The sequence below is a fragment of the Denticeps clupeoides genome, chromosome 3, assembly GCF_900700375.1.
Source record: "Denticeps clupeoides chromosome 3, fDenClu1.1, whole genome shotgun sequence".
NCBI classification, from domain to species: domain Eukaryota; kingdom Metazoa; phylum Chordata; class Actinopteri; order Clupeiformes; family Denticipitidae; genus Denticeps; species Denticeps clupeoides.
The window spans coordinates 29,941,890-29,965,927 of NC_041709.1; the positions used below are offsets into that span (position 1 = coordinate 29,941,890).

The 24,038-nt window shown below is 46.1% G+C and overlaps 1 protein-coding gene and 2 long non-coding RNA genes across 3 annotated transcripts; 1 reads left to right on the forward strand and 2 right to left on the reverse strand.

Annotated features, from left to right (window-relative positions):
* Positions 1–1,248: 1,248 nt before the first annotated feature.
* Positions 1,249–2,939, reverse strand: LOC114785548 (uncharacterized). Its single transcript, XR_003749075.1, has 2 exons — positions 2,337–2,939; positions 1,249–1,967 (listed from the first exon to the last, which is right to left on the reverse strand). It is a non-coding gene; the product is annotated as an uncharacterized LOC114785548 (long non-coding RNA).
* A 46-nt stretch (positions 2,940–2,985) lies between these two features.
* On the reverse strand, positions 2,986–23,360 carry atp2a2b (ATPase sarcoplasmic/endoplasmic reticulum Ca2+ transporting 2b). The gene is made up of 21 exons (XM_028971880.1): positions 23,243–23,360; positions 22,840–22,857; positions 22,671–22,753; positions 19,483–19,587; positions 16,951–17,089; positions 11,730–11,810; positions 10,960–11,045; positions 10,446–10,743; positions 10,196–10,362; positions 8,921–9,009; positions 8,712–8,814; positions 8,466–8,597; positions 7,969–8,088; positions 7,516–7,734; positions 6,568–6,903; positions 6,274–6,494; positions 5,408–5,610; positions 5,216–5,301; positions 4,959–5,092; positions 4,735–4,852; positions 2,986–4,312 (listed from the first exon to the last, which is right to left on the reverse strand). The coding sequence occupies exons 1-21, from the start codon at positions 23,358–23,360 to the stop codon at positions 4,040–4,042; spliced, it is 3,129 nt and encodes a 1,042-aa protein (XP_028827713.1). The 3' UTR covers positions 2,986–4,039.
* Positions 8,768–9,871, forward strand: LOC114785549 (uncharacterized). The gene is made up of 3 exons (XR_003749076.1): positions 8,768–9,303; positions 9,379–9,450; positions 9,547–9,871. It is a non-coding gene; the product is annotated as an uncharacterized LOC114785549 (long non-coding RNA).
* Positions 23,361–24,038: the final 678 nt, after the last annotated feature.

The following is a 24,038-nucleotide window of genomic DNA, read 5'->3' on the forward strand; positions in this document are numbered from 1 at the left end:
TCCCCCGCCGTATAATTAACGCCAGTTCACGGTCATCGTTGTTGTCGTTGTAGCCGGACGGTGACGCGCCCGTCGCTGTCGCCGGGCCTCGGACCCGCGCTCCGGGAGGATGAGGTAATGCTTTTTAACACCTCTAGGAAGGTAAAGAGTCAAGTGAAGTTCACGGCGCGAATGTTGTCTGTGGCGCCCCCCTCCGGTGACCGTGTGGCATCACTCCACGCCGGCGTTCGTCACACAACTAGAATTTACTGCGCGAATGCGACACGTCTGTCGTTTCTGGCCGCTAGATTGCGTAACAGTGGCACTTTTTGGTCTGTGATAAAAAGAAAATGATACAAATTAATTGACGTGGCTTATTTCTGCGTTCTAGCCAGAAACCCGGATTAACTGTAAATGACAGCGGTCTCATGATATGCTTGTAGCAGTTTTGAAGCATAAAATGCTGACAAAATATACTGTAGAAGAAAAATCAATCGTTCCAGTCGTCCTTACAAAATACGATTTATCACCGTGAAATGACACCCAATAAACCCACTTTCAAATTTAGTATTTACCTTTTCGTTCTTTCACATTATATATCTATATATTACATATATTACATTATATGATTATGAAATAACACATGTGAGGTTATGTAATTAACAAAAAAAACCCAATCATTCTCCATTTGTGTCTCTCCAATCAGAAGGTTGCCAGTTCGAGTCCCGATCCATCAAGGTGCCACTGAGCAAAGGTGCACCGTCCCCACACTCATGGCTGCCCATCAGGGGCAGATCAGGGAGCTTTTGCTCTGATGTTAACAGGTTTCCTTCATCGAGCATCTCATAAGGCGCCTTTTGATGACAGCCATGAGGGTAAAAAGAGGGGACATACTTCACTTTCTCTCACCTTGCATTTGACTCTTCACAATGTCCTTCATCTTTTGGGGCAGTGGTGGCCCTAGCGGATAAGGAAGTGGCCCCGTAATCAGAAGGTTGCCACTTCGAATCCCGATGTGCCACTGAGCAAAGCACCGTCCCCACACACTGCTCCCCGGGCGCCTGTCATGTCTGCCCACTGCTCACCAAGGGTGATGGGTTAAATGCAGAGGACAAATTTCACAGTGTGCACCATGTGCTGTGCTGCTGTGTATCACATGTGACAATCACTTCACTTCACCTTAGTCTGCATAGCTGTATACGTTCACCGTACGCACATTATTCTTCGTCGCTGGTAGCATCATTAGACAGAAGGTGAAGGACAATCGCACACAGTTGTGTAACTGGTTTATTAACCTGAAACCACAGTCCTAGTGATGCACGGTACAGTGAGGGGCGCAGTGAATGAGCTTGGTCATATGTACACCACACACACCCGCCGAGGTAACAGGAGGGAAAAACTGGAGGAGGCCTGTACTAAAATTTCCGTAGGAAAAATATTTGATTAAATAAATTCTGACTCTGACCTGTATACTATGTACCAGTTTACATAAGCTTCTTACTGTATAAATATAGACAAAATATGCCTACTGAGAACTCAACACATGCATTATTGACTGTTTCATGTATTTATATCAAACATAAAAAAAAAAAAAAAAAACACTCTTTGCCTATGATAAACAAGTACAATGTAAAGGAATAATTACAGTAATGTCCCAGCCTTCTTCAAATATCCTCTTCCATAAGCAGGTAAGCGTTGAATGCAGCTGAAGTGTTGCTCAATTTTGACAACCTCCTTCTTCACCGTGGGCCGGTCAACATCATTCTTGCACATTTTTGGTCTTTTATTTGTCCTTATTTATTTTTAAATATTTACATTTGTGGTATGCGTGCTATGAATGCATTAACCCTAAACCCTACCACACAGCTCGCATGCAGCTCTTCTGGACATAACATGCACTAAACTAAACCTTTAGGCTTCTTCCTGCAATGAAGTTCAAGGAGGTTTTAAGAGATATATATATATTTTTCCCCCTTACAGGGTCCAAGCTGTGGGGAGAAACAGGGAGGAAGAAGAGTGTTAAACTCACAGTTACTGAATTTAAAAAAAAAAAAAAAAAACGAACTGGAAAGACTAAAATGGAAGCAGGAGACATTTCATTTTAACCTCCACCTTGTGGTCTTTTAATAAAAAGTAGGTGATTTGCACATGAACGTGCTCTCTGGATATGATCAGTAGTTGAAAGTAAACTCCATTTCTGCACTTCCACATATAATCAGGTTACACGATATTACACACGCTCATCCGGCTGTGGGTGCGGTGGTCTGGTGTTTGATGGGAAGGATCCAGTGGAGGAGGTGGTGATGGTATGTAGCTGGCATGGGCCAAGCGGGTGGTGGAAGACTGTTGATACTTACTTTGAGGGCAGGCCAGTGGAAGGCATTGAAGAGAAAAAGCACAAAAAAGGTAAGAGAAGAACACTTCAAATGGTGATGTAAGGAGGTTACCAGCAAAGCCATGCTATGTGCTCGCTCACACACACACTTAGTTCCCAAATATCTATAACACAGTGGTTTCATGTACAGGATAAAGCTCCGGAGTTGGTAGGATCACGGGTAACTACACCCAATTAGCAACTGATTGGGTTAATTCACTGGAACCCTACACCAGGTTTTCAGTCCTTTTCTGTACTACTATGTTGTATCTAAAAAGGTAAATGCAAAATTTTGGGGGAAAACAGGGCTGGGTATGATTGCCCTTGTTTGGGGTTTAAACAACCCTGGACCCGTGGGTGCAACTCAAGTTTCTTGTTACCTGATGTCAAAAAAAAAAAAAACGAAAATATTCACTTCCTGCACATGGACAGCCTACGTTCAAGTATATTGGCAAATACAACAAATGACCTTGAGTTTGATTTCATAGGTCTTCAAGTAAAAACCTTTAAATGAACTTTCAAATGAAGACAAAGAAGGCCGCATGCACATGGTTCATGTGAGTGTACTGTTCCTTTATGTGTAAAAAAAAAAAAAAAAAAAAAAAAAAAAGTGACATAAAAAAAAAAAAAAATCCACTGTAAATTCATTTTAATAACCACAAAAGCTTCTGTACTCTTCAGATTAACCCCATTTTAACCCCTTAGTACACGGTAACATTTACATCTCGATCCAAAACCCACCCCAGCAAAAAAAGGACAATTCTAAATTAAGTTAATGTAAATTCAATTATAAAAACACAAATAATGACAAATGTCTTTTAAAAACAAAAGTGTGGGAGGACAGAGGTCGATTTGGTCTCTGGTGGAATGACTGGGTGACTTCAGCTTGGCCGCTGGGTAAGACTGACGAAACTGGGTTAAAAAAAGAAAAAAAAAAAAAAGCAGAGCGCGGGCAGTATTGAGGTAGCTGCGCTGTGCTGTGCTAGTACAGATTATAAAAAAAAAAAAAATTATTGTATTTTAATGCACGTCAACAATGGCCGCGCAGACAGAAATGAATTCATAGGAGAAAAACAGCATGCAAGATCCAGAGGAAAAAAAATTAATGTTTTAGTTGACATTCAATCCACCCTCAGAATGTTCTGATGCACAGACTGTGCTAAAAGTTCTAAGTGTGTTTTAGACAAAAGGACACAAATGGTAAACTTTAGTAAACAATCGCAATGACCAATCGACACCCTGCACACTCTCCATGCAAAAGAAAAAAACCTGCATAAAATAGTGTTAAATCTCTGTACACATCTCTAAACCACTTTTCTCATTCATTTTTAAAGGAAAAGGATGGGGTACCAGAAAACAAATTAAGATCTGTATGTTTCAGAAATAAGATGGTAGACTAATGCAAATTATGCAAAATAATACAAAAAAGGGCAAAAGAAAGGAAACCAAAATGTAGGAATCATGTCATGTAATACTCAAAACAGCGTGGTCCCAGTCCTCCCCATACCACATAAAAAAAAACATTGTTACATTTGTTTTATATTATTGTTATGGTGATGTTACACTTATTGTCCTTCTCGTGCACACTCACAGGTGCACAGGCACACATCACACACATGCACAGAGCTACACACACACACACACACACACACGCTCTTATCTCAGAGGGACTTGTGCTTGTGTCAGTCACGAGGACCAGAACATCTCAGCCAGGTTAGTGTCGGTGCTGTAGATCCAGAGAACCAGGGGCACACAGACCAGGACGAAGGGCCAGGAGATTCCCTCCAGGCAGGCAGACACCGCGCAGCCCTTGCCCTTCGGCTTCTCCAGCTCTTTACCGTAATCCAGGTAGTTTCTGGCCGCAAACTTCAGCACCTCGTCCAGTAGGATAACGGGCAGGGAGATCTTCAGCACCATCAGCCACTGAGTCACGTTCAGAGGAGTGATCTGGAAAATCATCTGTGGAGAGAGTGAGAATTAGAGAGCTGGTCCTTTATTTCAATATCTAATTGTGCACCAGTGTTTGCAAGAGTAGCTTGGCCATTTTGTTGGCATTGGGTCAGCTTCCAATTCATGTCTTAATTCTAGTCCGAGACCAAAAGAGAACTTCAATGAAGAACTTCAAAAGCAAAAGCATACCTGAATCAAATGTCTGAAGTAGACACTATGACACTTGCATGTAAAAACGAGTAAATGGAATGTTTATTAGAGGAAGATTGGTGCAGGACTGAATTGATATGAGATTGATCCAAAGAGATTGTGATGGTGGTAGCCTCTCCCTATTTTTAAACCCCCTCTCTTTCCCCTGTTGTCTGTATGTTACATTTACATGAATGGAATTCAGTTTTAATAATGTGCCCCTGAAGCCCCTTTCTCTGTACCGGTAGTGGCTCCACATAGAGGATGAGGAAATGAAGGGACATTGACAGACAGATGGCCCCCAGCAGCCAGACATTCTCCCAGGGGGGCATCCTCAGCAGGGACTGGTTCTCCGAAACACTGAAGAGTAAAAAAGGGGGCATATCAGCCAAACAAACAAATAAAGAAATAAATAGCTGCCACAAACACAAAATGTTAAGATTAGCGAGGGTTTACTGGGCCCAACCTGTTGAGGGCGTTGCACATCTCAATGGTGACCAGCACAGACAGGGCCATGGTCATTGGGTATGGCGACTCGAATATCTCACAGGACACGCCCTTAAACTCAGGGTTGTCAGCAGAACACTGCAGAAAGTGACTCTAGAAGAAACAACAGAAATGGTTACCTGACAGGCTCATTTTCATTTATTGGACTTAAGTCCAATTCAATCTTTGTTTTAAATGGCTTGAATGTCACCAGTATGTTCTGGAAACTGTTCTCACCAGCTGGTAGAGGGTGATCCTGGGGCCATCGTCAGCAGCAATGAACCACCAAGCTGCAGCGCCGACAGTAGCAGCACCAACATAGCCTAGAGAGACGAGAGAGGAATATTAATAAATAGTTAAAAAAAATGTATTATAATTACTCTTTGAAATACAAGATGAAGATGCACTGAAATAAAAATGGCAACTCACAGCCAATGGCGAGGTATCTGAAGAACAGCCAGCCAGAGATGAGTGGCTCCCTCGCGTTACGGGGAGGCTTGTTCATGATGTCTAGGTCTGGGGGGTTGAAACCCAGGGCGGTGGCGGGCAGGCCATCGGTCACCAGGTTCACCCACAGCAGCTGGACCGGAATCAGAGCTTCTGGGAAGCCCAGCGCCGCAGTCAGGAAGATGCTGTTGCCATGAAGAACGTGCAATGGTTAGAAAAGCGTGAACCAACAAACAAAAGTGAAACCAATACATTGCTGCAAAACACCAATCGCAAATAGCGTATTGCAGCATGACACTAAGCAATAAATCAGAAGCGTTTGTCAATTTCTGAGATTGCTGGAACCCACATGAACGGCTTTGTGTGTCAGGTGGGCAACAATAAGCTGATGTGTTGAGAGGAAGGAAGAAAGAAATATTGCAGAAGAGCAAAATTGAGCCACAGGTTACTGTCCAACATCCATCCCAAGAATTTGGCCGCTCTGCAGTAAACAACTGTGTGTCCTACACATCTTAGAACAGGTGGTGGAGATGGTATTTTGTAGACGTTACTATGGCAAAAAAGCATGTATGACCTCAACATTTGCAAAAGGTTATTTTTGATAAAAGTCTGCCTTGACAATTAAGTAACTGGCCTATTGCAGTACGGTGCATATTGTGATATCATTGTATAACCATCAGCATACTGCAATAACCCTGCAGTAGTAACTTTTTAATAGCATCTTTTCATATTTTAAAACTGACCGATCGAACAAGCTGACTGGTCATTTGACTTTAAAACATTTATTCTAGTTCGATATAACTATTTTAGTTGCAGCCCTAGTAAATAGTGAATGAAGCAACACCGACCAGACGACCTCGCCCACGTTGGAGGAGATGAGGTAGCGGATGAACTGCTTCATGTTGTTGTAGATGGCCCTGCCTTCCTCCACAGCTGCCACGATGGTGGAGAAGTTGTCGTCAGCCAGCACCATTTCAGAGGCGGTTTTGGCCACGGCAGTGCCAGAGCCCATGGCGATGCCGATCTCTGCCTTCTTCAGAGCAGGGGCATCGTTCACGCCATCACCGGTCTGAAACGGGGCCAGGTATAAATAAACTGGCACAGTGCATTTAGCAGGTGCGCCACGATCTCACCGAACTCACCATGGCGGTGATCTCGTCGTAGGACTGCAGGTACTCCACGATCTTGGACTTGTGTGACGGCTCGACGCGGGCGAAGCAGCGCGCGGTCTGCACCGCCTCGCGCTGGGCGGCCGCGGACAGGTCGTCAAACTCTCGGCCGGTGAAGGCCATGCCGGACACGTCTTCGTCCTCGCCGAAGATGCCGATGCGCCGGCAGATGGCCACGGCTGTGCCCTTGTTGTCGCCCGTGATCATGATGACGCGGATGCCAGCCAGGCGGCACAGCTTGATGGAGGCGGCCACCTCCGCCCGTGGGGGGTCCAGCATGCCAACGCAGCCCACAAACGTCAGGTCCGTCTAGGGTGGAAGAAAATGTTCGACATGAAAAGAAGGCCATCCGTGTCACCTAGTGAAGGCGTGAACCTTCACTGGTCAAACAATTCGATCACAATTGTTAACGCCTCGATATCAATAGATTGTAATGCATCCCATACAGACCGGACCTGAAGCCACAAACGGCAGAAAAATGCCTGGTTCTGACTCCATGGAGGTGAGGGTGGACTGAACACACAGAAAATCTAAAGTCGCTTTCAGGTCGAGCACGTTTGTCGGGGGGCTCAGCGCTAAAAACAAATTGCGTGGTTTTCTAAACTCCCGGTAAGCCGATAATGTCGTGTTGTGGATCTCGGGACACCTACAGACTGTTAAGATCAGCTTTTCCTCCATTTCCGTTCCGCAGAGCCTGAAACTCCTACCCAGTGCTGCGTTGTTCTCAGATCAGGCCACCACAGTCACTACTAGCACGAATTTTTAATCACCAAGCAACGTCATTATGATATAATTGAATATGTTCTGCTCTGCTCAATGTTCGATGCAGAATCATCCACGTCTGCATCACGATGCATTGATTGTTTTACACCGATATGCATGTCCTTGGTTCCGTCTTCACAGTCATATGACACCGCTCACCTCGTACTCCACAAATCGTGAGGAGTCCTCCAGCACCATGTCCTCTCGGTTCATGGCTTTGTCCCGCGTGGCCAGTGCCAGGCAGCGCAGCGTGTCCTTGCCAGTCCCGTACTCGCGGATCACAGACAGGAGCTTCTCTTTAATGCCGGGTGTCAGCGGCACCTTGCTCTGTCCCACGCGGATGTGGGTGCACCTGTCAATCACACCCTCTGGGGCTCCCTAGAGGCACAAATGGGAAAAGATTACATTTCTACATTTATGGCATTTATCAGCCGCCCGTATCCAGAGCAACTTACAATCAGTAATTACAGGGACAGTCCTCCTGGAGACAGTAAGTGGGGTTTGAACCTGGGACTTTATAGTCTTCTGGTTCATAGGTAAGTTTTTTTTTACAACACTGCACAAATTAGTGTCATATGAGGAATACAGGGGGTTTTAAGTGCGCGTTTCTACCTTGACAAACATCTTGCCGGTTGAGGGCCGGGCTTTGTTGGGGGTGCAGTACACAGACATGGACTTCCTGTCTCTTGAGAACTCCAGAGTGAACTCCTTCTTCATCAGCTGCTTCACCACCTGAGATACACCAACATTAATCCATTATAGGACGCCTTTGGTCAAAGAGCTGTGATTTTAGCCAACATCTTTACAATAGCCATGCACACGAAAAGGAGCGGCGCCACCAGTAGCCAGTTCACTTTGTTTTCTAGGGTACTTGCCCTTAAGCCTCTAAAAAGACTTTCATCTTCATAAGCGGACAGCTATTACTCGTACAATTATAACACTCATTTATATTTCATGCGGTGATTCTGACTGAACAGCTATGGAACAGATTGCTTTTGGGTTTCATGCATTTTTAAACATTTCAGACAAATGCCAATTAAAAGCCTTTTAATTGCAAATGTTACATCAATTACTGAATAACTGCAAACGAGTGCAGTCTGGACACTCACGGAGTTGCAGACGTTGGCCCTCTCGATCTTGGAGAGGTGTTTGAGGTCATTGTCGAACACGTTCATCTTCTCCACCAGGCAGGTGAGGGCCGTCTCGGTAGCCTCCCCCACCTTCTCGTACACACCTTTAGCCTGCAGGAGACAAATTCCCTGAACTTCAACAAGAAAAACCGAGGGCCATTTAACATGCATCGCATTTCCAGTCACGTGTGGGTGTGGCCTGTAGGTTTGTTCAGAAGTACACACCTCGTTGTAATCCAGTGAAGAGTCATTGCACAGGGCGCAGATGGTGGCCACCTCCACCAGAGCATCAAACTGAGAGCACTTCACTGGCTTGCCTTCATGGAAACTGGAACGTGGAGACAAGGAGCAGGACATTTAGGGACAAAATTACATTTTTGCCCTTTGAATAAGGCAGTAAAGGCATATGTAAGTAAATAAATAAAATAACTTACACTTGACCTTCTGGGGAGTATGTGGATCCTGTGATTGAGAATTCCTTCAGAGAACAGCTGTCACCATGAACTTTATCAATGATGAACATCTGAAACACACAAGAGTTAAAATCTGAAATCTGCACTACAGAGCTGCCCAGCAGGGGGCAGCAGAGTTACAGCGGTACTGGAGGATCATGGATCTGCAACTACAGCAGGAATGCGTTTGTGTCAGTGTGTGTGTGTGTGAGAGAGAGAGAGAGAGAGTTCAACTACAGGGCAGAAGCTCCAGGCCGCTGCTTTAACAGGGATCATTAGTGGTTCTGAACCCAGAGGAGATGGACTAGCGCATGAGTTGAAATGAAGAGGAGGAAGTACCATCGAATTAGCCAGAAAGACACCAGGTACCATCTCTTACCCACAAGCACAGACATATATTTCTGTCTGTGTCATATTAATCTTGTTTTCATCCTCTGCAGTGCTGCACAACGGCCAGATTACACACAATCTCGCCTCCTCACACTCAACACCCATCCCACCCCACCCCAGAGGTGAGTCCGCCTTCAAAGAGCAGTGACGTCAGTCGCGCTTCAATCCTGCTTGACACAAAGCAGCTAATTTTAGCTTCAACCTTTTCATATATCCAGAAGTGGAGCTGGACCAGCCTGAGTGGGCAGTTTAATGGCAAAGGACAGCAGTAAAGGGACTCAGGGTCTACATACAGACCTTAATTAAAACAATACCAAAAGCAGCACGTGACTACACACAGGAGGCTGAAGCGAGGGAATCACGCATCCCGGCACATCAAAAAGTACCAAGCGAAGACTGATTCTACAGACCGTATGTCACATTAACCAGACAATGCAACATTGAACAAGGGATGATGTAAATTTTACAAGGTCTGGTCTCAGTTCCTAAATTCTATTGCAACTGACTAATGGCCTGTATCATAGAGGGTAATTCAGTACCGCCCAACCACCACATTAGAGGGATTGTAAGAAAGTATACAATATGGTACTGGAATCCCACGGTACAAGCTTTACCTCCGTTTATCGGCCACCATTTCTGGCTGTATTTTCGATGGACAGTTGTCATTTTGCTGCGGTTCGTAACAGATGTACCTTTAATACAAGCGGTGTTGTGCGGTGGGCGGAGCTACCAGCCTGCATGATTTATTTTAGTTGAGGCTCCGCTTGTATTTTACTTTTGAAACTGTTTGGTTCTGTTGCACCCCGGCATAATATAAACATGGGAAAGAAATTTTACACATGCGGATGGACGTGGGCGGAGCCTTACCCTGCACACAGACATCTGATTGGTGGTAAGGGTGCCAGTCTTGTCAGAGCAAATGACAGAGGTGCAGCCAAGAGTCTCTACAGAGGGCAGCGAGCGCACTATGGCGTTCTTCTTGGCCATGCGGCGTGTGCCCAGCGCCAGGCAGGTGGTGATGACAGCGGGCAGACCTGAGAGATGAGCAGACCACCAATCACCACTGAGCTCATCAAATCGGTCTTCTAATATAAAAATGCCTCTGTACGGCGCTCACCCTCAGGGATGGCGGCCACAGCCAACGCCACGGCGATCTTGAAGTAGTACACGGCGCCGCGGATCCAGGAGCCGCCGTGGACGGGGTCGTTGAAGTGACCAATATTGATGATCCACACGGCGATGCAGATGAGCGAGATGACCTTGGAGAGCTGCTGGCCGAACTCGTCCAGCTTCTGCTGCAGCGGAGTGCGTTCCTGCTCCGTCGATGCCATCTCGTCACGGATCTTCCCGATCTCCGTGTTCACGCCAGTTGCCACCACCACGCCAACGGCTTTGCCCGCGGCAATGTTGGTGCCCTGAGAAATAATTAATAAAATAGCTCTTTGCAATGTAAAAATAAAATAATAATTTTCCCCCCACAGTCCTGGGCATTTTTACACCTTAACCACCGATTCAATCTACTGTGGGAGCTCTGAGAGGGTCTGACATTCATTAGATTTTGTACAGGTCACCAGAGCACATAAAAAAACCCAAAATTTAAAAACACCATACATTGAGAAAGAAAAACTCACAGAGAAGAGCATGTTCTTCTTGTCCTGGTTGACGGCACGTGGGTCAGGTACCGGGTCAGTGTGCTTTATAACGGACACAGACTCTCCTGAAGGAAAAAATAAAAGGTGAGAAACACAGAGCCAGGAAATTTCTATAGGGGGGAGAAAAAAAATAAATAAAAGGTGCGAGTCTTTTCTGGAGGAGACATCTCACCACATCACTTGAGAAAACTGATCCAGAATGATTCGCGGAAAACCCTGACTTGGCTTTGAAAAGGTTCTCAGGATAATACAAACTTTACAATGAAGATTGGTGGTCACTGTTCACTTCTCAGGAAAGGCTACCGGTTCAAGGCCCAACCACTTCATTTCAAACAAACCTTAATCAGATTCTGGGAATCAAAGAATCACCCTTAAATCCACAAATGTTATAATTCAGTAAACATTCAATTCACAGCATTTTTAGTGGATAATGTGTAATTAGGCAAGAGCTCATGTCATTGTGATCCAAATCATTGTCTGAAATGTACTACATTAAATCTTAATTCACATGGTCCCTGCACATGTCAGCGTAAGGAAGTGGTAGATTTTGCTAGGCATTGTGCAACTTCTGAAAACAGGGTGGTTCTGAGGACGACTCTGGTTCAGACATGCATGCAGCACATGGAAAAGTCCAACAGCGCAGGCGTGTGACAACTTGTTCCCACGGCCTGATAATCAAGCAGCCAACAAGAGGGCCGCAAAGTGAACACACAATGATGTCATTTACAGCAGAGGAGAAGATCTCTCACCAGTCAGAATGGACTGGTCAACCCGGAGCGTTGTGGACTTGATGGAAGTCAGGCGGATGTCAGCAGGAACTTTGTCACCAACTGCAGGAAGAAATAAAGAAGCTTAGAGCTAAGAAAAGGTTCCATATTTCATATCAGCTTCCCTATTTGATGTATATAACTGAGAAATAAGACATTTAACCATTTAAGACATTTATACGTAACCGTAACAATCATCACCTGTACAAAACATTCACTGATTTTTTAAGTAATCCTGAAAAGGGGAGGATATCTTGTGTATTTAGGCCAATATTGTAATTGTCATTTGAGCCCGTTCATGACCTTGCATCTGGACACTGAAAGCAGAAGGATCCTTCGAACAGGATGTGATTGTTGATCATATTCACTGTATTTTTGGTCCCAGTGAACCAAACACCGCACAAAAAAAGCATGAACAAACAGATGAACATTAAGTCCTCAGAAATCAGTCCATGTGTCTCGGTGTGTCAAGGAAGGAGCCTTACAAGGACAAAAATCCAGGATCTCATCAGATGCATCTGTAAAAAAGCCCTCAATCCTATGAACACATTCATACCTGCACACTCCTCTCCACAGTCAGTTATTCTGGTTGCTAGGGTCCAACATGAGATCTAGACCGGCTGGACCACTGAAAGCAAGGAAGGAGACTTAACCAAAGTTTGAAAGACCCGACTGACAACTACCCCTTGGTGGGAACTAATAACGGTGACCAGGGTAACTTTTACAAGCTGTGTTGATCGTACACGGTCCCCTCGTGGCCTCGGGAAGATGTAATTCCTGCATGAAACCGAAGGACAGCACCAGTGACCACACACACTTCCTGTCAAAAGGTTGATGGGATTTGTGAAAATGCCCCCCACAAGACCGGAAGGCAATGAGTGTTCCTACGAACGTTCCAGTTCAACCGAACCAGGGTACAAAAATAGAGCGCAGTTCATACTTTCCACAAACAGAGCGGCCAGTAAAAGGAACTGGAGTGTAAACACGTCCTCCTCGAGCCTCTAAACAGAACCGCAGAATCAGCGAACGAGACATCCACACACAGACTTTTTTTTTTTTTTTTTTTTTTTTTTTTAAAGCGACCTTTACCGACCTGGCCTTATACACACACATCTAAAAAATGTGCAGAAACGAATAAAAATTCAATATTTGCACATATTGGCATAAACGCAGGAGAATGATACGGACACCCAGTGCCAACGGACGGCTGAGACCTCACTTCCCGTCTCTATCCAACGACGTGACGTGAATTCTTTTAAAAATCAGGCTAGAAGCGCCCCCTGGCACAGAGGGCAACGGAAGGCAAAGGACCACAAACACGACTCCAAAAAAGGGAAAAGTATTTTCACGTCTACCTTGTAGGGATACAAGTGTTTAAAACTGCAGAAAACGTCGGCCTTGCCGGCACCTTACTGACTGATAACAGATGGACGAATGTGCCAGAGCAATTTCTGACATGGAAGTGTAGTCAAAAATAGCATGTACAATATCTACAAAGGTATTTTGTCTAAGCCATGGCATCCAAAAGTTCTACCACTGTAAGAATCATTGATTTATTGTTAATTATGTGCACATTATGTGCTTTTGTGTCTCATAAGATCAAACTGTATTGGCTTGAATTTCACCATTAATCATCTCAAAACTTTTTTTTTTTTCCTCCTCGCTTCGATGAGGCCAAGTTCTTCACCACTGGTCTATTCTGTAGACCCCCATTTCACATCCAGGACGCCTTCAGCGTAGAACATGTAAATGAATAGAATAATATGATTTTTTTGGTACTTAGTGAACCAATTAATACAAATGTGACGTCCAAAGCCCCTAAACCATAACGGGGGAATGTGGAGCAGACATTTAATATAAAGCGCAACTTACACCAAGGTCAGATATAGACGTGTAGCCTACTTTCCTTGGCCAAGGACAGCGGAGCTGCTGCAAGGTGACAAGAAAGCGACGGAAGACTAAGAACCAACTCCAGACATTTATTTCAACGTCTCCGTGAGGATCAAAGTGGCCTAGTGGGTGACCCAGGTTCAAACCCCACTTACTACCATTGTGTCCCTGAGCAATACACTTAACACTGAGTGTCTCCGGGTGGGGGGACCCTGTCACTACTGATATCGCTCTGGATATGGGCGGCTGATAAATGCCGTAGATGTAATTCAAAATAAAGAAACAGCTGACACTTCCTGTTTAGTTTTTTCTTTTTACTGTAATGTGCAAAGTGGTGCCCCCATGGCCATAGTTCCCAGAAGCGTCCAGCGCTTCCCGCTGTCTCTGGCCTCGACTCGCTAGGGGGGGGACGTTCAAAGCACCAAGCAGAGCAAAAACACAGAGAGCTTTACTCAACAAATACACAGATCCGTTATTAGATGAGGGGAAATAAATGGAAGATAAAACCTTTTCCATCCGCATGTCCAAATCAGCAAATATCCCACAATGCCCCAGACAGGACGTCCGGACTACGGCAAAACGATCACGAGAGACATCAGACGGAGGTCAGCGGGGATACAAACACAATGCAAGTGTGACAAGCATCGGTCCCGACTGGAGTTTAAAAGCTGCGTCCTGCGGGTTTCGCTTATACCACAGATTCTCTTGTTCGCACAAAATAAACGAAGTGCTTCTGGTTCGGGCCAAACTGCAGCCGTAGGCGACGTGACAAATCACCACTCCTGACTGCAAATCGGTGGAGGGGTGTCGGTCTTTTTGTGTGTGTGTGATGCACTGCCCCACCTCCCTCTGGGGTTTGACAGGAAATACGCCAGAGCGAGAGGGAGCGTGATGGGCAAAGACAGACAGAAAGAAGCCAAAGTTTGGCCAGGAGGTCCTCATTTTTCATCCTGCTGAGTATAATGTCGTCCTCCCCCGCCGCCGGATCACGTCTCAGGTTACAGGAGCCCTGAAGGGAGGTGAGGGGAGCTGCTCCCATGGGTTCAACCTCCCAACAACAAACAGGGACGGTGCTTTGCTCAGTGGCACCTCGGCGGTTCAGGATTCGAACCGGCAACCTTCTGATTATGGGTCCATTTCCAAACCTACTAGGCCACCACTTGCCAAGCTGTGTTTTTCTTTCCAATTTCAGTAGACTGCGTTGGGCTGATCAGCAGGGTTTTTTGTTTATATTCTCTTCAAAAGATCAGATTTTTCATTTTTCACACTACAAAAAAAAAAAAAAAAAAAAATCACACAAACTTTCACACACAAATGAAATAAATGACCAACATTTTTGCATAAGTGAAAGACGGCGGCGTCGTGAGCGCATCCCCTGCTATGAGTCATCATCCTACATTCATACAGCGGGAGCGAGACAGAACAAGAGGCAGCTTCCCATCAAGGACATGGACGCCGCAGCTCTGATGACGTCGCCAGCGGCAACCAAGCATTTGCAGCAGGTCAGAGGGCAGAACAGGCTGTTCCCCAGTGATGGTGGGAGGAAGAAAGCAAAAGAGAATCTGCTGAAGAAGAGAAGAGATCTTATCCTCCCTCTGGTGAGCCTTGCTGCGCCCGCCCCGGCCCCCACCACTACCGCCCCCGTCTCCGTCTCCCCGCATCACACAGACCGGGGTCTAGGGGGTTAATCAGCATCATTCTGCTGCAGCAGCTGCCCTCTTCGTCCTTCACAAGAGAAAGAAGCGACATCCTCCTCCTCCTCCCACTTTCTCTGATGAATAATGCCCGAAGCAGCAACTACGTCACACAAGGGAGGGGGGAGGAATTACGTCAAAGGCCAGCAGCCAATCAGCAGACAGTCTGAGGGGCAGAGCAGGCGGACTACTCAGAAAGGGCCAAGAAACGGCAGCCCGAGGGGACAAATGAGATTCTTCTTCTGCAGTTGAAGATCCGGCGTTTATTCCTTTCATCGTTCTGCAATCTTGACACACACACACACACACACACACACACACACACACACACACACACACACACACACACAGGCTCATCCGGAGGGCCAGCTCTGTTGTAGGATGCACTCGGGACCCAGTGGTGGCAGTGAGTGAGAGGAGAGTGGTGGCTAAGCAATCACCCCGTTGGATGACGTGGGCCACCCCATGCAGGAGACTGAACAGCACTGACCAGCTCCGTTCGTGTCCATGATGTGGGAATAAGAAAATCAGAAAGCCCTTCCTTCCAACTGCTGGAAGCTGACCACACGTACTGCCAATACAACAAATTATAAATCTAAATATCCACTCTATACACATACATATAGTCTATGTATACATGCAGGCCGATTTACACATACAATCTTACAAGGGGTGTGTATTGGCAAGAATATTGCGATATTTTACAGTTCACTGAAAATGTAAAAAAAATAAATAAATAAAAAGATATACAGGCTGCAGTGTACAATCAGTGTGGATCACATTACATTAATAATTTCACCATAACGCTGAACTGAATTTTGAACTAAATTTATCGATACAATTTCACCACACAAAATATCACAATATATTGCTATATCTGTATTTTCTAACACCCCTAATTCTTAAATTTATATTTTCCGATTTAAAGAAGCCGTAAGAATGCAAATTTACCATTTGTGGGACTAATAAAGGATTATAACATATATGTACACAAACGTGCACACAGCCCACCCACCTTCACGCTAAAAAACACTCAGTGACCCCCAAACTGCGTGATGCATAAGACTCAACACTCGCCCAACACAGATAAAATGCTGGGATTTGTTCTGATGAAAAGCCACGCTGTACCACGCTACCAGTGTGACTAAACCCTCTATCTGGTGCTTCTCACCCTGAGAGGTCCAGTCACCTCACTAACAACTCACACGTGTGGGAGGGATGAATATTAAAACTGACAGAGCGCTGGGCAGGGGAACTGGAGTCTCCTCGCACCAAATGTGATTTACTAAGAATAGCTCCTAGTAAAACAAGGCAAAACGTCCCACCCATAACGCGGTTATTACAGATAAAAGTCATTACACAAGTCAGACCTCCAAACACAAACTGAACAAGCAGTGTTGAAAAAGCTTGTCTTTATATGAGCTTGACATACTGTGTAATTAAATGTAATTACTCAACTTTTTAAAGACTATCTAAAATTATATTTTATCAATAATAATCACCCTAAAGATTGGCGTATCAAAAGAAATGCAACATTTCCCACATTGAAATGCATTGATCAGCGGCTACTCTGTTTTCATGTTCACGTCATCTGCGACTTCTGCACAACAACATTTTACCTGCCACCTCCACAATGTCCCCAGGCACGATGTCTTTGGCCTTGATCCGCTGGACGCTCTTGCGGTCCTGCCGGTACACCTTGCCCATCTCCGGCTCGTACTCTTTAAGTGCCTCGATGGCGTTCTCCGCATTCCGTTCCTGCAGGACACGGAAAACGAGCAGAGACAGACGTATCAAGCATGGAGTTGGAATAGAGCTGTGAATCTTGGCCCAATCTTGGATCATTTTGGTCCGTGGGGTAAATGATCGGTCTACTTTATGAAACCCGATCCTTCCTGTATGATTCGCTGCTTGTTCATTTGTTTTGGTGATTGCTAGATGGGTCTCGCATTTTATTAAATGTTCATTTTGCTGTGTGCACAAAGAAAGACGGCTTTTCTAACTTGGAGAGGAAGGCTAAGGGCGAAGCAGTGATGAAAACTCCCACAACTGAGTTGTCATGGAAACCCCAGTCAATGGATCACCGACATCCACCCTGACTGGGGTTCAAAGAGACCCGAGGCTTGAAGGTGACCTTCACGTGACCTCTGTCAGATACGGCGGCCAGACAGGGCCCATTGCGGGGCAACCGGCTCCGGCATGGTGGCACTTTTCGAGAAACAAAGGCACCCGCCGCCGTAAGCTGTTCTCTCTCTTTCCACTTCCTTCTCTTTCTTCTTTCAGGCCGTAAGTCCGTCCGGCCCTCCTTTGCTATTCACTCTTTAAGGCAGCACTCTCCCAAACCCGAGGGGACAAGAACATGACTATTTGGGATGCTTCTAGCTTTCTGAGATTAGGGTGATTAAAAGTGATTGTTTTTGTCATTGTGATACACTGACATGGTGACACATTAAATGTGCCCCCTGAATCAATCACCCTTAGTGAGCAGCGGGCAGCCACGAAAGGCGCCCGGGGAGCAGTGTGTGGGGACGGTACCTTAATCAAGGGGACCTCAGTGGCACCTTGGCAGCTCAAGATTTAAACCTGCAACCTTTTACGGGACCGCTTCCTTACTAATCTGGTCAGGGTCTTTATTTTCTTTTATAGTACGAGGAGTCACGGTCCACAGCAACAGCAACCCCCCCAACCCACCCTAAAAGCACCTCAACCAGACCAGTTGCCGCGAGACGGGCACGCCGCTTTATTTACTTCTGGTGGATTTTATGAGGCTGTAAAGCTGCCACTCCAGACTGCGGCCCAACCTGGACCCCGAAGGAGGTGACAAGCACAGGGAACCGGAACGTTTCCAATCTCGGATATTTTTGAAGGTTTTGATACCTGCCACGGATGCCGCTGAGAGGAACGGGCCGAGGTTCCTCAGGGCAGCCTGCTTAATGAATGGAGACCAAAATAAGACGGCGGAAGACAGAAAGTGGGCCACTAGTCCGAGGGTCCACAGAGACCTGCGGAGGCCCTGGTTTCCAGTTATAGGGGACATTAAGAGGAGGAGTGGTCCGCTCACTGGAGTATGTGTGCTATTTTTATATAACGAAGGCACACTTACGCTTGCTGCGAGGGTCATAACAAAAGCTGAAATGGAGGCAGACGGGTTTTAGTTGGAGATGGGAGGTGTGAGTTTAAGCTCCATGCTTGTTTTTTGGTTCTGTAAACAGTAAATCTCTTATTGATATGAAACCAGCGTGCCCATGACAAGATGCCATATCTTGATTCGCCACCTTATATCCTCTGAGCATGGCCACGTCGTACGAACATAGCTCAGTGGCGCTTTAATTCGATCATTTGGATCATAAACAAAAAGCTTCAAGTCAATATTGTGAATATTTCGTCTTGCTGATTTTGTATTCGGCATGTATGAAAAGCACATACGGCTGTGATTATGCTGGCTAATACTACATAATCATTTTCAAAATAAACTATATTTAAAAAAAAAAAAAAAAAAAAAAAAAAACCCTGACCCTAATTGGCTAGAGGAGCACATGGTTATATTTAGCTCGTCAGGGGCATTGTAGCAGAGAACTGGTTCATCCAGAGATCACTGCTTCTCACGCCTTTCATCGGTTCATCGTGTTTACATAGCCCTTCCTTTTTTTTTTTGTACCACAAATCCCAGCGGGACCATCTCAGCTGAGTCAGAGTATATGTGGGCACCGAGACCTCATGCCATCTTTCCACATGCGAACAGAAGCGCCCAGCTGCACCCAGACGCGCTACGCTGCGGTTTGTTCCTGCTTAGGGAGTGTGATGGCCAAGTTGATGTTACACAACACAGGCACAAAGTGCCAGCGCAGCCGCCACCCCAATCACATTACACACCCACCTGCTTCTGCTTCACGGGTGTGTCACTGTTGCGGTCACATATATAAAATAAAAAGAACAAAATAAAATTCCTAATACACGCAGACCTTCAGTGCATCTGCACGTGAGAACAACAGGAACTTGGAAGACATTTCACTAGAGAAACAACCCTGCATCCTTGCATCGCAAGACCCCCCAAAGTGGCTTCAAACATGGAGGTACGTACAGTTCACAAAAGGAAAGAAAGGAGAGGGGGAGAAGGAGGGGAAAAAAAAAAAAAAAAAAAAAAAACTCACCTGCCACACCCCCACAATGGCATTAGCGATGAGGATCAGCAAAATGACGAAGGGCTCCACAAAGGCTGTGATGGTTTCCTCGCCCTCTTCAAACCACGCCAGCACCTACAGTTAAAACAGTGGAAAAGAGCTCAGTTTGGGGCAACATCGCGTAACTTACAATTAGTTATTATATTCCAAGCGGCAATTAATGCTGGTAATAACATTTTCTAAATTGACCCCGTCCATTAGGCTGCATTTGGCGTAACCAAATAACCAAAGGCTTTATAAATTGATTAGTGGGCCGCACCATGCCACAGTGTTAAAAGACATGGCCTCACACCTCCAAGGCTGCTCAGTGTTCGCCAGTTCCCTCCTGCCACCCAGTCATGCACACTAGGTGGTCTGTGTGACTGAATGGTGTGGGCGCGGCCCGTGTTAATCTGGTTCGCACATTAAGAGGACATTAACTTGCAGGGATTGGTTACAGCATGAAGTCCGCTACACCAGGACTGTTAAACTGAACATCAATAGGGAAAGCTGAAAGACATCCTGAAAGATCTCTGACCTTCTAGTGAGAATAAGCTGCACTTTATCAGGTGGATTTTAATATATAAACATACCTGTTGAGAGTATGGGGGCAGGTTCATTTCTTTATATTAATTGAAACACGGGAACCACATCTATCATCTCGATGTTTATTCAAGTGATCCATAAGCTTGATGAATCAGATGGACAAGCTGCTCCTCCTCTCAGGCCGGCGTCGTTATGTAATAAGCATGCTCACCTCGCTCTGATGCAACGGAGCACTCGAGTTTCGCGTTACCGGAGCGACGGCGGAGGGGCAGATTGTTCTCCCGGGGTTTTAGGAGCGGCGTGGGGATTACAGGTGGGACCAGCTCCATCGAGGAGCTTATTCTGCTCTCTCACGAGGTCTAAACGACAGAAGTTGATGCAACTCGACCCTAATTAGTAATCATTAGTAGACCCCTACCTGGTAACCACATGCCCTTTGCCTGCTTTACTAGGTACACCTCGGCATATAAAAGGTGGTTTAAGAGGTGGACCGCTGCATGGTGTGGAGACCAGATTTTATCAGACGCCTTTTTCCAACGAGGGTATTGAATCTCGATTTCTACCGGGCAGAAAATACGATACAAAATTTCAAAAGAGGGTTTTTGGAAAAGGCTGCTTTGTTGTTTAGTCTTTATTGTTCCTCGTCTTTCATGTGCTGCACCGCTGAGAACATACATAACTGATCCCACGAGGAAACTGTAATTACATCCTCACTAACTAACCTGTACGTTTAATTGGTCAAGGTTGATTTTGTATATGAATATAAAACCACTCAAAAACACAAAAGTGGCAGCCAAAGGTCAGATGCCATTTTCAAAACCAATCGTACCCTTCACTGTACGAGCATACTCATAAGTGGAATTGCACTAATATGGGTTTGTTACAATTTGTACACAAGTGTGTGAAAAGAGAAATTACAGGAGCAGTTTCCACGTCGATGGCTTTAATTGGCTATGAATTTTGATATCCCCACTCCTACTGGCCACAGACAAAGGGCAACAGTAACCCTACACGAAGTGGCCACAGCTTGTGACAGCGCAGAGAGCACAGGGCTTGGAGAATTTTGCACATTAACCACCCAACAACATGCTAAAAGGAGCTGTTCCAGGCTTTTTAAAGGAGAGCGCGAGGAGTACGATGACTACACCAGCCTTGCACTATGAACTGTCAGGACGAGCAAGTTCTCTGATCGCAGATAAGCAGGGCGGAGCCACGCGACACTAACTGATGCACAGCAATGAGCTGTCGCAACAGACCAATAAGTTCAGACATGAAGCCGCTGATAACACACAAACTACAGATCCCATAATGCAGTGCTTCAGTTGCCTCGCCAAACATGATCGTTACCCTGCAGCTCAATCAGCTCCACCTGACGGCAAAAAATGTTTTCCTGCTTCAACGTCTCCAAAGCGCCATGCAAACTGTCAAAGTGTGCACTGCATTCGGCAAGGCAACTGAAATGATCTCGCAAGACATGGCCCGAGAGTTTGACACCTGTGGTGTAGGGAACAAAGCACTGGTGTTCAGACGTTTTAGGAAAAGTGTGCTGTAAAGAGTAAGAACACAAACACATTGAGGACAGGCACAGTAGCTATAGATGGTGTGTGTGTGTGTGTGTATATAAAGTCCAACAGCAGCCCGGATTCCAAGATTCCAGGCATTAGTCACCATGCCGCTGACAGCAGTGACGTTTGCTGGTGTGTGGCCAACTTGGGTGAGAATCCAAGGGGATCGGTACAAGCAGCCAATTGTCAACATTCAAGGGAAAAAAGTTAAAGAGATTCCGGTTTATTCACACAGATACAGAGACTTGCATAATATGACTTCCAAGGAATTAAATTGGCTTCGTAGACAGGAATGATTAACAATCAATTTGGCAATATGATTTAATGGTAGTAGTCTAGTCTAAACCCCACTTACTACCATTGTGTCCCTGAGCAAGACACTTAACCCAAAATTGCTCCAGGGGGGGACTGTCCCTGTAACTACTGATTGTAAGTCACTCTGGAGAAGGGCGCCTGATAAATGCCAAAAATGTAAATGTGATTAACCAATTAAAAAAATAATAATAAATCCATAACCAAACATTTAGCACCACTCTGTACAAGCTACATTTCAAAGAACAAGTCTTACTGCTTCAAGCAGCTCACAACTCTTCACTACATAAACATACACGTAACCGAGTCACCGCATGATGCAACACCAAACATTGCGGGACGTCGTGTTTACCATGGGGACGTCAGGTGGACAGCAGAGGGACCCAACACACCACAGCTGTCATGCTGAAACCTGACCTTCATCAAAAGCAGAGAACGCTCAACACGTTGCCATGCTTCCCATACGGTGCGAGTAACTCTACACCCTTTAATTCTAATGCCGGACCTGACATAACATCACGTCTGCACCTTCAGCTCTGCCAGGGCTCTTCTGCCGGGACTGTCGCTCTGCCAAATTCTGTGAATCTAATGTTCGACACCATAGCCAATTTACAGCTGTAAACCAAATTGGCATGTAAACGCAGCGACAACCTTCATTTACGGTTTTTGCCATGTACAAATTAAGGATCAGTTGTGCTGTCTGCCCAAACCCCAATTTTCATAGGAGGACCACGGGGCAAGCACAGAGATACTCACAAAAGAAATGCAGGCTGCTAAAAGCAAGATCCTCACTAGGAGGTCCTCAAACTGCTCGACCACCAGTTCCCAGAGTGATTTTCCTGTGGAAGCACAATTACAGATTATAATTTAAACCACGATGAGACATGAATTTCATTAAAAAAAAAGCACTCATTTAAGATCTTACCTTCTTCTGCTGGCAACTCTGTAAAACAGCAGAAAGGGAAAAAAACGCTGATTAATAATAATTATCACATTAAAAAGAACACCAAATGAAATGTTTTATGATCACACAGAGGAATAAAATAATGCACTGAAATTGAGTGTTTAGTTTAACAGGAGGGAGACGTTGCGACAGAGCCGGGCCGGCTCCCGGGTAGGGATTTTTCACGGCGCCCTAATCGGACGGAGCACGGGGCCCGGCCTCAGGCGACGAGCGCGGGTCGCGCTAAATCCCGCCCCACGAGGTCGTGCGCGGTGACGTCGGCAGATTTTCACTTCGCTCTTTTTTTTTTTTCTCCGCCGCCCGGCTTAAACCCCGCGGCGCCGGTCACGCTAGTTCCGACAACGCGTGTGTAATAAACGCTCACCGTTGGGGCCGTAGCGCTCCCGCTGCCTCTTCACCTGGTCCAGGCCCAGGCCGGTGCTCTCGTTCACGCTGAAGAAGCTGTAAACTTCCTCCACCGTCTTCGTGTGCGCGTTCTCCATGTTGGCCGCCCTTCCCTCGCTGTTCTCCCCCTCCTGCCTCAAGCGTGGCTGCTCCTTATTCTCGCCGGCAAACAAAAAAACGAAAAAAAGCTCCTCGGCTCAAAGGTGTTAGAAGAAGAGCCGGTTAAAAAAGCAAAAAGTTAAAGATGACCCCCCTCCCGGGAAAAAATAACCCACGCGGACTTCCGATCACGCCGGTTCACACAAAGAAGACCGCGGGACGCGGAGCCGCTTTGATTAACCCGAGAAACGCCCCGCGGAAGGGGAGGAAAGCCGGCCAGGTGAGCAGGTGCGCGCCCCTCCGAGGTTCTTCTGTCGGCTCGTTGGACCGCTGTGACCCCGCCACCGCCTCTGCGCGCCTCGCTCGCCGCCTCAGCTCTTCATTCCCCGAGTCGCGGGCAGCCGGGACGCACGACCTCCATCGGCACCAATCGCGTCTCTCCGCTGGCCCTCTCCGGCGGGCCGCATGTGGAATCTGCTGATTGGCTGGAGCGCCTCCGGAAGTCCCGGCCGCTCCGCCGCTCTCGGCGAATCAGCTGACGCCGAAAATCACGAGCTCGTCGCGCTGCGTCACTCGTATGGCAAGCCATTAGGTCCAAAAATCCTCCCAATAAAACCCTCATTACGACGCGGTTTTAAAGATAACGACGTCCTGAACACGGTCGTAAACGAGATGGC

Excerpts from the sequence above, each read along its gene's own strand:
- atp2a2b (XM_028971880.1), bottom strand. The coding sequence starts at position 23,360 with ATGGAGAACGCGCACACGAAGACGGTGGAGGAAGTTTACAGCTTCTTC. Across the intron at positions 7,735-7,968 it reads CCGGCAAGATGTTTGTCAAG|GGAGCCCCAGAGGGTGTGAT; the intron begins GTAGAAACGCGC and ends TTGTGCCTCTAG. Across the intron at positions 5,093-5,215 it reads GGATCACCCTCTACCAGCTG|AGTCACTTTCTGCAGTGTTC; the intron begins GTGAGAACAGTT and ends TGTTTCTTCTAG.